This window comes from Juglans regia, chromosome 7, assembly GCF_001411555.2.
Source record: "Juglans regia cultivar Chandler chromosome 7, Walnut 2.0, whole genome shotgun sequence".
NCBI classification, from domain to species: Eukaryota; Viridiplantae; Streptophyta; class Magnoliopsida; order Fagales; family Juglandaceae; genus Juglans; species Juglans regia.
Genome location: NC_049907.1, coordinates 46,560,099 through 46,574,371, shown reverse-complemented (window position 1 = coordinate 46,574,371; position 14,273 = coordinate 46,560,099). Strand labels below are relative to the sequence as shown.

General features: G+C 36.4%; 2 protein-coding genes across 5 annotated transcripts; one reads left to right on the top strand and one right to left on the bottom strand.

The window, feature by feature from the left end:
• The first annotated feature begins 409 nt into the window (after nt 1-409).
• On the top strand, nt 410-1,483 carry LOC109013935. The gene is made up of 2 exons (XM_018996212.2): nt 410-727; nt 1,055-1,483. Exons 1-2 carry the CDS (start codon nt 473-475, stop codon nt 1,244-1,246), a joined length of 447 nt encoding a protein of 148 aa, XP_018851757.2. The 5' UTR covers nt 410-472; the 3' UTR covers nt 1,247-1,483.
• Nucleotides 1,484-1,579: 96 nt separating this feature from the next.
• Nucleotides 1,580-14,052, bottom strand: LOC109013923 (chaperone protein DnaJ). 4 transcript variants are annotated; one of them, XM_018996194.2, is made up of 11 exons: nt 13,590-14,052; nt 12,189-12,257; nt 11,477-11,569; nt 10,275-10,396; nt 8,004-8,199; nt 7,587-7,762; nt 6,983-7,115; nt 5,756-5,916; nt 3,106-3,200; nt 2,898-2,994; nt 1,580-1,893 (listed from the first exon to the last, which is right to left on the bottom strand). In XM_018996194.2, exons 1-11 carry the CDS (start codon nt 13,896-13,898, stop codon nt 1,848-1,850), a joined length of 1,497 nt encoding a protein of 498 aa, XP_018851739.1. In that variant the 5' UTR covers nt 13,899-14,052; the 3' UTR covers nt 1,580-1,847. The 4 variants fall into 4 exon arrangements, with proteins under 4 accessions (XP_018851739.1, XP_018851741.1, XP_018851740.1 ...); XM_018996196.2 differs by having other exon boundaries at nt 3,106-3,197; nt 13,590-14,050; XM_018996195.2 differs by having other exon boundaries at nt 6,983-7,112; nt 13,590-14,050.
• Between the last annotated feature and the right edge of the window lie 221 nt (nt 14,053-14,273).

Genomic DNA, 14,273 nt, shown 5'->3' with positions numbered 1-14,273 from the left:
AACCCAAATCAATATCAACGGGACTTAAAAGTAAATGGGCAAAATTATCGGTATTTTACCTTTAAAATATCTCAGTAAGTTGACAATATTTTGGTCTAAAATTCTTAAGCGAAGAATATTCCAACTAATTGATTCATGAGTTGTGCTACACAGAAGCCCCACACCTTGTACACCCATTTAAAAACATGTGATTTTACTTTTTTATCCTCATATTTCATATTGAATTTAATATGAAATATGAGGATAAAAAAGTAAAATCACATGTTTTTAAATGGGTGTGCAAGATGTGAGACTTATATTTAAAATTTTTCTTGATTCATAGAAGCTCAGAACCATTTGGTCATGATCGAAAGGTCAAGAATTATACAAAAATAATACATAAATTGGACATTATTTTAGTGCATTGTAGACCTTAAGTTCAGAAAAATAATTTTGAGAGCTCCACAACACTTTCAGCTGGCAGCAGATAGAGATGGATATGGCAGCGTCTGCCACAGCGAGCGGAGCTCCCAAGCTCTACTACTCAGCTTCCCAATACGGCCATTCGAAGCCTGCTACAAAGATAGCAATGGGTACCATCAAGTTCTACATTCAGAACAACATTAACTTCCCAAGGAGAAGTGCCCAATGGTCTTTTCCCATCCGAGCTCTCGACCCGCAAAGAGGGGAAGAAGAAGAGCTGGAGGATTCAAGTAAGAATAACAAAACCGGTGCTATTACCTCTCAGGTTACCTCTTTGTCTCCCTCTTTTTCCGATTTATCAACTTTAGTTTTGTGGGCAAAATTTTTATTTGTTTTTCTTCATCCTTTGTGTAGATTTTTGTGATGCAGATTCCGAAATTTCACTAGTTTGACAGCGAATTTTTGGAATGAATCTTGCATAATTGCATGCCCCTTGTTTTGGGTTTGCGATGTTTTTTCTGTAAAATCGAGGAAAGTCTAGTCAGGCAAACCGAAAACTATAACAGAAAACACAGCCACATACATGAGGGTTTACATAGTTAATATTTATGATGTTTTACTTGGTTAATATTTATTTCTTTGGTGTTAACAGGAAGATTTGGAATATTTGTGGAAATTGGTAGCTGGGTCAGTTGTAGGTGCAGCTGTACTCAAGTATGGAAGCGCAGTTTTTCCAGAGATAACCAGACCGAACATTGCACAAGCTCTGATTATGATATCAGCTCCTGTCATTGTTGCTGTTTTCCTTTTGATCAAGCAGAGTCGTGCAGAGAGACGAAGCTAGGAACCCAGTCGTGTAACATGCTCATCGACTGGGATTCTATTGTGTAAAGGATTGTTATGATTTGTTATATGGGAACTAGTTAGGTGATTTCATATGGTTGCCTACTTTGCAAGTGATGTAGGAAGGCCCCTGAAACTCCACTTACAAGCTAAGTCAGTCAACAAGGAGATTGATTACAGGCCTCGAGCTTAGATTTGAGCAAGATAATAACAACTTTCTTGCGTGGAAGTTTCTGAATTGAAGTTGATGCAAACTCTTAGAGTGAATATGAACTTTCAAGATAATTTCAATATATATATATATATATATCTTAAAATATTTTGCAACACTTGCTAGCTCAAAGAATACAATAGAATATACGCCAGAGGTAAAATTCCTATTAGTTTTCCAAGTAACAAAAATTTACAAGTAAAATAAATAAAGAATATCCACTAGACTGCAATTCCATCTATATAGAGTACAATGCTGAGAAGCTTTTGTAATCTATGAAGCAAATGACTTCGAGTTTTTTGGAAGTAGACAAATAAATCCAGAGCTAATTTGGTTGGTGCACAGGGTAAGTGTCAGTGAGTTTTCATCACTCTTAATAAATGAATCAAGTCTAAAGATTGTCTTTCAGCCATTTTAGAGCTCCATTTGCAACAGACCTGCATGTTTTGATAACTTTTCAATCAATGCCATACAACTCAAACAATGAAGACAAAAAATTATTGGATAAGCATTCTTTACAAGAAAAGAAACCTTTACAGAGAAAAAAAAGCACGAGAAGGACACCAAAGTGCATTGCCTAGGGTACATAATTTCTTTTCTTCAGTGGCCAGTGGAGACTGGCACCAAGAAATAGGCATGCAATAACTGTCTGTGCAAGATACAACCTCTCAAGCATATTGGTCTGTTTAATCTAGAGCAAAAGTTTTATGGTCTGAGAGGGTCACCCATACTCGAGTTAAGATGTATGGAAATCAACCAGAGTAAATTCTGCATTAACACTTTCATTATATGATTGAATAGACGACATTGCTGTTCTCAAAACAGCCTTAAAAGTTAGCAGCGTCATAGCATGCCACTACAATTTAAGCAGTATGTCTGGCTAATTGTGCCAATTATCATCACTGAAACAAGCGCAATACTCACAACACCTGACTATGTTCATGACTTAGTTGAGTATAGAAAATCATAGTGGTGGTGTCCAATGATATCTGCTTGAAAGAGTATCAGAAGGTGGTTGCAAGGATTGAATTCCCCCAAGTTTTTGCAATCCAGTAACTTGGTAACACAACACCAATCAGGTCAGGGTCAATAAAAAACGATGATTGATGGATGTCATCTACGATTCCTAGAGATAGAATATTTGGATCATGACGAGACAAACAACCTGAATGCACATAGTTTACATGGTAAGGTATTTGGAAAGAGTAGAATTTGCATCATCTGATTCCCATTAACACAGATATAATCTTTCAAACCAGACCCATGTTTAATGGATCATGAACCACTATCATACCCATTCAGATATAGAGCTTAAGACCCCAAGCTTTTACTTAAAATGCATTTTATCAATTAGGAGGACAACGTGAATATCCTTCCAAGATCTCATAATCATAGGTGAGACGGTCTCAAGTATTAAAATAGAGCAGCTCAAGGAATTTACCCAGCAAACTCTTGTAACTTTTTCCACAGGTCATCTTGGTCTGCTGACTCTTCTGTTTTTCCTGCAACATTCCCCCCTTGACTAACTGTGCTTTTAGCTGCGGAAGCAAAATCAGACATGTTAAACACGGAAACCCAGTAATTAAAAGAAACAAAGATTGGTAAAAAGAGAAAAATACATTCAGTAATATACACATGCAATTACTTACGAGCTGGCTGAGTTTTCAGACGAGTTCGTGAACGGCTGCTGGTGGTGCTATTCAGAAAAGCAAGCTCTTCAAGTAATTCACGCTCCTTGGCACTGCTAGTATAGGCGGAAAAGTGGAATTAAATTTTTATTCTAAGTCAAAATTGATAAGGAGAAACAGGAAGTCTATTACTCGGATGTTACAATTTGGCAAGGCTATAGTTGACTTTTTTCCAATTACTCTTGGCACAGGGAGCATGTTGATGAAGCACTAAACATTTTTCAATCTAGGTGGAGATACTCTGGTGGCAAGCTAACATAACCATAAGGCTTCCAACAACTACAATCTTAAGGACCAAAAAGATACAGGATCAAATGTTAAAACGACATGCTAAAATTGCTAGTGAGGTTGACTTGAATTCACAAGCTACAGGGCTTAATATTGAGGCATTAAGTAGGATGATCTCAGCCTTAGTGACTAATGGTTCTATCAGTGGTTTCCAGATTGGATCACCGAGTAGGGGTAATACAACTGTTTCTCATTTGTTGTTTGCAGATGACACGCTTATCATGTGCGAGGCTGATTAAGCTCAGTTGAGGGTTGTGAAGGTATTGCTGCTGTGTTTTGAAGCAGTGTCTGGTTTGAAAGTGAATTATGATAAATCCGAGTTGGTACCGATTGGAGAAGTTCAAGATATAAGGGATCTGACTGGCATTTTGGGTTGTAAAATTGCGTCTCTACCTATGACTTATTTGGGATTGTCGTTGGGTATAGCACCGAAGTCTCGTATGATTTGGGATACAGTGATTGAAAAAGTAGAGAAGAGACTAGCAGGGTGGAAGAGAATGTATTTGTCGAAAGGGGGCCGGACTACTTTAATCAAAAGTACATTTTCTAACCTACCCACCTACTTTCTATCCTTATTCCCTTTACTTGCAAGTGTGGCGGGTCGACTTGAGAAGTTACAGAGAGATTTTCTGTGGGGAGCTTAGGAGATGAGTTTAAATTCCACTTAGTTAAGTGGGAGATGGTATGTCGTCCTATCTCCAATGGCGGTTTGGGTGTCAGAAATTTGAGGGTATTTAATCGGGCTTTACTTGGCAAATGGTTGTGGTGATATACCAAGGAACTAGAGGCCTTATGGAAGACTGTGATCGAGAGCAAATATGGTGATCTAGGGGAGGGGTGGTGTACCAGAGAAGTTAGAGGAACATCTGGAATGAGGTTATGGAAACATATTAGAAGAGGATGGGAGGTTTTCCATCGATACACTAGATTGCACTTGGGGACAGGTGCCAAGATCAGATTTTGGAAGGATGCATGGTGTAGTACCAGTGTTCTACTAGATCTATTTTTGTCTCTTTTCTTGATTGCAAGCAACAAAGATGCCACAGTGGCAGAGGTTATGGAAGTCTCAGGTAGGAACATTCACTGGAACATCAATTTCAACCGGGCGGCACAGGATTGTGAGATGGAAAGTTCTGTAGATTTTTATAGTCTCTTATATTCTGTTCGTCCAAACATCCAGCAGGAAGATGAGTTGTGGTGGCATCCTGCAGGGAAAGGGGTGTTCTCTACTTGCTCTTTCTATAAGGTTCTCACACAAGTTCCAGAGATACAGTTTCCTTGGAGAAAGCTTTGGCGTCATAAGGCTCCTCCCAAAGCCTCTTTCTTTGTGTGGACAGCGTCTTTGGGTAAGACCCTCACTACGGATAATCTAAGAAAGAGGAGGATAATTATTGCAGATTGGTGTTGTATGTGTAAAAGCGGGGGGTGAGTCGGTAAATCATCTACTTTTACACTGAGATAGCCAAGACTATTTGGGACGAGGTGTTTAAAAGAATGGATATGGCGTGGGTTATGCCGGAAACAGTTTTGGATGTATTGGCATGCTGGAATTCTATCCGTGGGGTGAGACAGATCAAAGCAGTGTGGAAGATGATCTCTATCTGTATTATGTGGTGTTTATGGCAGTAACGCAATGAGAGGACTTTTGAAGACAAAGAGAGATCTTTGGAGGAGCTAAAATTGTTATTTTTTAGGACTCTTTGTACTTGGGCCATTGTTGTAAACTTAAATGGCATGGACCTTCATGAATTCCTAGTTTCTAATATGCCTACATAATTAGGGCATTTTCTTTGTATCTTGACACTTGGTGATTTATTAAAGTCTTGTTTTACTCATCAAAAAAAATATTGAAGCCCTGATCAAGAAATTAAAAGAAAACATAAAATTCATACCAAATGCAGAATTTATTTTCTCCCTGAAGAGCTTAATCCTTTTACATGCACCCATTTTAAACCCACAAACATATGAGTGAAGACAAAACCAAAACCCCACAGAAGAAGCCACTAACCAAGTATCCAGCCATAAGTTCATTAAATCTTTATGTACCTGGGCCTCGCTTAGTTACGTGGATTAATAAAATCTCTTCTTACTTATAAAAAAAAGTTCATTAAAATCTTTATAACCCCCAATTAGTTGAAAATAGGTCCACAGAGCCAACACCAACCTTGTTTGGACTAAGAATTAGTTGAGTTGGATTAGAATAATGCATAAAGATAGGAACTAAAAGCATACCATAGGAAAAATGCAGAAACTACAGAAGGGAGATAGTATCGGCTATATAGAACCATGACAACCAGAATAAATGAACAAAATAACTCTGTACCTGATACATTTTGGTATAGTTACTTTAACTGTAAATAAGTGGTCCCCACGTATTGATGGTTTGTTCAGTTTTGGTGCGCCCTTTTTTGCCAGAACAAGCACGTCCCCAGGTTGAGTGCCAGGTGGAATTTGTAGTTCAGTTCTGCCTTCAACCGTCTCTACCTGTTTAGATGTTAGAAATTCAATTAATAGATTGCATACAATATAATAAGAAGAAATTGAGAGGATTAAAAAAAAAGACTCCAAAGGTCAATAAATTTATAGATGCAATGACAAACGAACCACAATATGATTGTGGAATAGAAGTGGACTCAGAGGTATTGATGCAAAATGGCTGCACTCTATATACCCGCCATAAGTTACATTAAAATTGTGCAACACATCATAAAACAATGTTCAGCTTGTAATGTTCGCCTCATGTTTCAGATTCTTGCCTATTATCCATATATATACCCATACTGAACTCAGTTGAACTAAACCTGCGGACTGAAATAGCAGTCGGAAGATCCTTACAAGAAGCTGGTTGGGAAATAGAAAGTTAAATCAGATTAAAGAGTGTCATTGGTGGTTAATACGGCTATTAGCAAGTCTTCTGCCAATCTGGTTGGACATGAAATTAGTACAGTTTAATCACAAAAATTAAGTCGGCTGCCATCTTAAACCACTAGAGAGGTTCGGCAGCGACACGAGGCATTTTTATGTCATCATGAATTGATCAACAACAACCAAGAGAGTTACAAAAACATTCCAGATTGAACCTTGATTCAGCTACATCATCATTGGATGGTGTGGAAAAAATTGATCGATATTTGAAATACTTTTTTCCCAGTGGTTTTATTGAATTGAAAGTCAATTGCATCTAAAGCACTGGAAAAGGTTGTCCAATAGAGGCTGCAATATCATTAACTTTTTAAGTAATAATCATTATCTACAAACTCATCAAGAAAAAAATTGCTAGTAGCAGTCTTAGGTTTGCAAAATATGCAGAAATCCCCACTGCTTCTGGGTAATCAGTCCTTTTTCTTTTCTTTTTTTTCTCCTTTTCTGATTCTTGTTATTAAAAAAAAATCTGTCCCTAGGATTTAATAGCAGTCTTAGGTTTGCAAAATATGCAGAAATCCCCACTGCTTCTGGGTAATCAGTCCTTTTTCTTTTCTTTTTTTTTCTCCTTTTCTGATTCTTGTTATTAAAAAAAAATCTGTCCCTAGGATTTAATCCAAAAATTCACCTGAATAAAAGCCCCCAATATGGCATCTAGATAACTGATTGATACGGTTGAGGAGAGATTTATGCCATCTCTTTGAATTCCTGGTATCTCTTCAACGTCAAGATAGACAAAAAGATCTCCAGGAGGGCCCCTGCTGAAACAATAGATCAATTACTGTGTATGTACCCTGCATGCTATAATGTTTCTGTAAAATCATATGCATAGATAAAAAAAATTAAAAATGATTAAATCTCAAATTTAACTGCTATATATTTTATAAGGATGAATATATATTCACACATCACATATTTCTTCTAGAGGAAAAGAGATTAAGATAAGATGCCAGGGTTCTTCACATATCATTAAAAATAGAAAAGAATTTTTTTGTTTTGTTCTGTTTTTTTAAAGCCAGCGTGAAACCTTAGATACAAGCAAGAAAAGGAGGCCATTTTGATGGCTGATGGCAAATGTTTTCATGTCATATAAAATTCATTTATATCATAAATGGAAAATATCACTCTTGCAACGTAATAAGGTAAAAAATTGTGTATTGTTTTCAATGATTTACCAAAGAACTTTTCAAATAAAGGTTAAAACAATCAACTATTAAGATTCAACTACATACCCTCTTGGTCCAGAGTCTCCCTCTCCAGCAACTCTAAGAATACTGCCTGCGCTAACTCCCGGAGGAACTTTAACTTTTATATTTTTCTTAACACGTATACGTCCTTCACCAGAACATTTCCGACAGTATTCAGATATAACTTCACCATTCCCAGCACAATAGGGACATACAGAAACCTATTATTAATACAAAGATAAGTAGGTTGAGTGTAAAAGAAAAGGTGAGTCTTATACACACACACACACACTTGCTAAAAGCAGTAGCCCACACAAAGAAAGAAGTGTTAAATAGGAAAATCATCTCCAAGGAAACTTCCTCCTAATATATATAAACACACACGCACACACTCACTGAAGTAATGGATGAAAATTAGGAAGCAATAAAAAACCAGGAGTTGGGAAGAACAGTGATAAATACCTGTGAAAACATGCCAAAAGGTGTTTGCTCAGTTCTCATCACTTGACCCCTCCCACCACAGGTTGAGCATATCCTCATTTTGGAGCCTATTTTTGCTCCAGTACCCGCACAAACTTCACATGTTTCCAGATGGGAAAGCTCAAAGTCTTTTTCCACACCAAAAATAGCCTCGGAAAATTCTAAGGTGATATCATAACTGGACACATTATAACCATAAGTCAACTCAAAGTCTTCAACAAATAATAAAGTAGATTGATTATATGACATTACATACATTGAACAAGAGGAAATAGCAAACATTGCCAAGATATAGAAGACAAAACTACCCACAAAACAGTAGAGGAATTTTACAGGTTATGAATAGTAAAAAAAAATTGTAATTAAATGAACATACAACTTGTAGCAAGGACCACTTGTTTAGTAGTACTTAGGTGCTACAAGTATCCGATCTTCATTGATAAATTCTCATTGGAAGGTTATCGAGTGAGGTTAATCAAGGACATTAAACAACGGTTCTTGTGAAATTTTCTGTCACAAATGAACTCACAAGCCATCACAATTAATTATGAAAAAAAAAATTGAAATTCACATAAATGGAGAAAGTTCCTCTCTAGCAATTCATCATTGTCATATGCATCTTCCTGCTGTCACTGTTTTCTGATAGAAAGGTTCTACCGTTATTTTGATAAGACAAAATTATGAATATGGACAGAATAATCAGGCAGTCATGATCTAATCCAAGTAACTAATATCCCACTTTCAATGAGGGAATGAAAATTGAGCCCCAAAGCAAAGAAAATAAATGGGAGAGATTGTAACGTCTCAATAGAAGGCCGAAACCACATGGCCTATACTCTAAAATGACTAGTCAATGATGCAATTAGAACCCCATTGGAACCTTATAAAGAGCAAGAATTTATCTTTCCCAAGCAATGTGGGATCTCATACACCACCTACCTTTATCCATATCATATGGGGTATCACAGAGATGGTAAACAAAGACAAGAGATCAAAAAACAGTTATAACTACCGAGTTAAATACAATAGACCAAATGAATGGAACTGAAGCACAATGTCAGCAAATTCAGAAGAGCACACATCAAAGTCAAATTATAAAGCATGGCCAATAAATTGTAGATGTAACTGCGGAAATGTTGTAGACACATGCATTGGCGTCTATGAAGCATGGCCAATAAATTCACACTATTAATTTGCAACAGCATCTTTTTCTCTGGCAATAACAACAGAAACAAGAATAACAATGACAGGTTTAGTTACCAAAGATAACCTACTCCATCTAGTATAAAGCAAATAAACAACTGATCAGTCGCACCCTCACCATGGTGAGTTATAGATTGTGGGTGTTACAAAGAAGAAGACTAGTTAATTTGAACTAAATCTCATGAAAATCGCTGACCATCTATGGCTTGATGGTCATAGGTGGGGAGTAGGTGGCTTCAGTGAATAGTGGGTAGTGTCGGATTGCAGTGCTAGTAATTTGAGGCGCCACAAAGCTCAAACACAAACAGTATTTCATTCCTCGTAAGAACAAAATGAATGGTGAGACTATGGATTCAAGATTTGCTGGATTTATGTGTAACTTACAGATAAAAGGAAAATGTGTTGGAGGCCAATCATCCACTTTTCTCAAATTTCCTCCGCTATATATATATATATATATATATTTCAGTGGCAAGCAAATGCAAATTTAACAGTCAATTTTGGACAAAGTTGTAGTCTATATAGTCATCTAACAATTAAGTGACACAGTACGATGGTAGTAACAAGTGTAGGACGAAAAGATCTACCTGAATTGAGTTACAAGTTGTGTGGTTGTGATTAAATGAATTTAAACTAGAGAGATATTCGTACAGCTTCTACATAACTGTTAGAATGAATATGTCTCGACTATGTAAGGTTTTAACACCCCCCCACCCCTTCTCTCTTTCTACACCATGGATTCCAAATCAGCAGTACGTTGCACACATATCTCATTATGTAGATCAAAGAGTCTTAAATGCAACTATTAGTAACTTTATTGGCAACTGAAATAGTCAATAAGTTAGTTATGTTTTTCAAGCTGCTGGTTTGAGGAGCTTATGCTACTTAAAAGACGGATTTGAGACCTGAAAATAGCCAGGCTACATCAGATAGAAGAAACAATAGTCACTATTTCTTACACATCTACTTAACCACATTGTTGCAAGTTTACAAATACTGCTAACCAAAGAACAACTTGTATCTTTTATCATTAGTCACATTTTCACTCACCGTATATCTTCACCCTTAGTAACAGTACTACTACGGCGTGTTCCAAAACCAGCTGAGTCCATACCAGAGAATCCACCCATACTCGAACCAAAAAAAGCCTCAAATAAATCAAAAGGATTAGTCTGCAAAAAGAGAATGAGAATAATTAAATATGTAATAAGCAGTACCATCAAGAAGATGATGAGTGAAAATATCATTGGTAAAGCTATTAATAGGGGAAAACAATTCAAACTTGTTCTGTTTGAGTTTAAAAAGATCAAACTTTCAAGAGAAACCTGGATGCAGATAAAAAAAAATCTATAGTCCATGAGAAAGTGAAATTTGGCACACAGTCCAGGTTACTAAAATATGCTAAAAAGATATTTGCTCACATCCTTAAAAAGACAGAACCTCTAATAACTACAGGCCATCAAAATGAGATAGCAACCGATTTTTTTTTTTTTTTTTGGGGGGGGGGGGGTGGGGGAATGATTCTGAATATAATTTTGACTCTGAAAGTTTCCAACACACATCACATTAGACAACATATTGTCTAATATTTTGAAGATAAGGATCGCTCATTGGAGGAGATTGGATTGTTCTTTTTAAAAACTTTATTCCTATGGCCTAAAGCTGTAGATTTCAATGGCCTAGATTTTCATGATTTTCTTGTTTCCATTTCTTCCTCCTAACTAAGTGTTACCTCTTCTATACCCCCTGTGTACTTATTCTTATTAATACAATCTTTTACTTATAAAACAAAATATTACTTGTCTCGTTGTATGTGAAAAACAGCTTTTAGGGCTTCTTAATTAAAATGATTATTACTTATGAAAAAACACCACATTATACAATGAAGGAAAAAAAGGAGGGAGAGAGAGAGAGAGAGAGAGCAATTAATATAGTTAGAGCTTTAAAAATACGGCTACATTACAAATGCTCTCAGGTGGCTTAATTTTGGCCAAGTTAGCCCTCCAATACACCCTTTTCCTTCTCCTGAAAGCAATCAGTGACTGAGATTCTCAACGTGACTGAGATACGGAATGGAAAATGGCCATAAGGAGGCTATGGTACCACCAAAATAAGTCTGACAAAATAATACTTCATGTCACCCAAGGATATCAATGACATGCCTACTGGTCAATGCTTCACGCGTATGCCAACTTCCCAAATTTACTATTTACAAAAAACTAATAAAAGAAAACTACAGTTCTATGCAGTACCGTATAAGCATTTGATGGCCCACCCACTGTGCTCTTAACTCCAGCCTCACCATATTGATCATACAAAGCCCTCTTTTTATCATCTGATAGCACCTGACAGTGTTTTACTTGAGAATTCAAAAAACAATATAATCGATATAATAGAAAACTTGAAAGAAATAATTTACTTCCGTAGCAAGTTGATTGCATCAATGTGGGAAAAAAAATAAACATAGTTCAATTTGTCCATCAAACAACAGTAGTCTTGAAAATAAAAGACTGATGGGGTCTAATTACATTTTTTGATCAGTAAGCAAGTTTTATTGATAGAAATAGGCATAGCCCAAGTGCACAGGACATATACATTGTGTTTAATTACTTTGTACTTTACCGATCAAAAAAAAAATTACTTTGTACTTGGAGTACGCATTTTGAGATTTTTAATGAAATATGTATTACTGAGAGAGGGGGTGGTGGAGGCAAATCTATAGTTGATGAAATAACCGAACTGTTCTGTGAAGCAGAACAGAATCCATGCCCATAAACAAAACAGGAAAGACAGCTCAACAAGCAAAACTTGAGAGTTGTCTTTATTCACATAAATGGATGGACCATATCACCTAAAGTGGAACCAGAAAGTCCATCATTTGCTTTAAACAGGCAACAACTGTATTGCTTCACTAGAGATGAGGAACAAATACAAAATTTTCCTGCTTTTTATTTGCATACATACCTCATATGCAGCACTAATCTCTTTAAACTTTTCCAATGCTCCAGGGTCCTTGTTTACATCAGGGTGGTACTTGGGGTACAAATAAAAAGTTAGAATTAGAAGAAAACTTACAAGATGCATAGCTCCAGTCCTCATCACTAGCAGCCAAATTATTAGTGAATTAAACTGATGGTAAATAGATAGATCTGATGGACAATAATCGAAAGAGAATCACATATCTGCTATGCTAACACAATTATTACCATAAGATAGCTTTTCTACTTTGATCAGTCAAAAGTACAAACCACAGAGGCACTAATCATTTTTGCTAGAAATAATGGCATGGCACACATTGATCTAGCTACCAAAGATAAGAGCACTGTATCCTTTATCTTCTAGTTGGCAATGGGTCAATTGATTGATTAGTTAACATATTGGTTAGGTTAACTGCATTCTCAAACACAGAAAAAAATCATTATATTCTCAAATTACCTACTGAATATGCATGTCAGCAGAGCATGGTGACGAAGGTCTGATGTAGACTGGACCCCATTTAGTTGTGATAGACAGGGACCAACCAAACACCGTGTGTTTATTGTATTTAGTAATTTAAGCTTAGATTTCAGAAAGATTTTACGTAAAATCCAAGACAAAACATGTATCAGGTAAACCAAGCCATCAAAATAAATAGCTTCTATAATCACCGAAATGATTTGAGAGAATACAATCAATGCAGGAACTGCTTTGATTATAATAGATTGTTTTATAAAAGCAGGAAAGGTACAAAAAATGTGTGTTCATTGAAAGAACTAAAAATATGTTTCATGAAAATGTGGCCTTCGGAATAGCTGAGTGGCAAAGAAAGTATCGTACACCCAACTTCAAGAGCCAATTGTGTGGGGAATAAGAATAACAAGCAAAAGAGCAAGAGACTGTTCTTTTGTGTTCATCAAGTAGACAAGATACGCACCAAAGCAACGCAAGATAATACAAGTGGCAAGTAGAAGAAATGAACAAGAAGAAGAAGCACACAAAAAATTGTTAAACGATCACCATTACTCTTCAGTGTGGGACAATGCCAGAAAGTGTATAAGATAAATATAAGACACGCTTTCCCTGACAAAACGGATCGCCAATACCTCCAAAAAAATTTCTGGCATCATCTTTCAAAAGATTTCTATAACTTAAACGAACCCAGATGCGAAGATTCTCTAATGCGAACGAAATTTCCCAGTAAAAGAAACATTGCACGCACGCATTCATTCAAGAATATACAAAAAAGAAAATCTCAGAAGCTAGAATTATTGTTTTCTATGATAGCTTGTATACCAATACTAATTTTCTCTTCATTTCCTTTCTTTGTAAACAAATGTAAACTAAATAATATATTTCAAAGAAGAAGCCCCAAGTAAAATTCAGTACCTGGCGAGCTAACTTTCGATACGCTGCCTTGATTTCCTTGCCAGTGGCAGACTTTGGAATCCCAAGAGTGGCATAGTAGTCCCCGGAAGCATTAACTACTGATCTAAAGCGCCCCGCAGAGACCCTTGTATTGAATTTCGTACAAGAAGAAGAAGAAGAAGAAAGAGAGATGAAGTTATTGTGGACCAGGAATTGGGTCCCACCGAAAAAAGAAGACGAAGAAGAAGAAGAAGAAGAAGAAGAAACAGAAGCAGAAGAATATGGTGAGAAGAGAGACGGTTGGAGAAGTGAGAGAGACGTGATGGCCATAGTGTGGGTGTGCGGTTGTGGGAAGGTGAGAAAGTGTGATAAAAATCCCAAGGGCAACAGAAAAAGAATAAGCGGTGGATTATGGTTTTGTTTATGTCCGTTGGCAGGTGTAATGAACTACTGCAAGAGGGTTATGGAATGAATAATGATGATGGAAGAGCGAAAAAGGTCTTTGGTTTTGATGGATTGAATGCGAAGGGTGTAGTAACCAAAAAGACGTGTGGCTTTAGATAAGAGCATGCCATGTCCAAATTGTGATTAAAACTTAAAAGATTTTGGCTAAAGACAGAAATTTTTAAAGAGGTTAATTGGATTAATTATTTTAAAATAAAATTATATATTTTAATAATTTGTTTTTATTTTTATTTTTTTATA

Bases quoted from the DNA above. Each gene is read 5' to 3' on its own strand.
- LOC109013935 (XM_018996212.2), top strand. From the start codon at position 473: ATGGATATGGCAGCGTCTGCCACAGCGAGCGGAGCTCCCAAGCTCTAC. The intron at 728-1,054 runs GTTACCTCTTTG...TGGTGTTAACAG, and splicing joins CCGGTGCTATTACCTCTCAG to GAAGATTTGGAATATTTGTG.
- LOC109013923 (XM_018996194.2), bottom strand. From the start codon at position 13,898: ATGGCCATCACGTCTCTCTCACTTCTCCAACCGTCTCTCTTCTCACCA. The intron at 12,258-13,589 runs GTACTGAATTTT...TTGTACCCCAAG, and splicing joins ATCGAAAGTTAGCTCGCCAG to TACCACCCTGATGTAAACAA. The intron at 3,201-5,755 runs GTACAGAGTTAT...CGCCTATACTAG, and splicing joins ACTATACCAAAATGTATCAG to CAGTGCCAAGGAGCGTGAAT.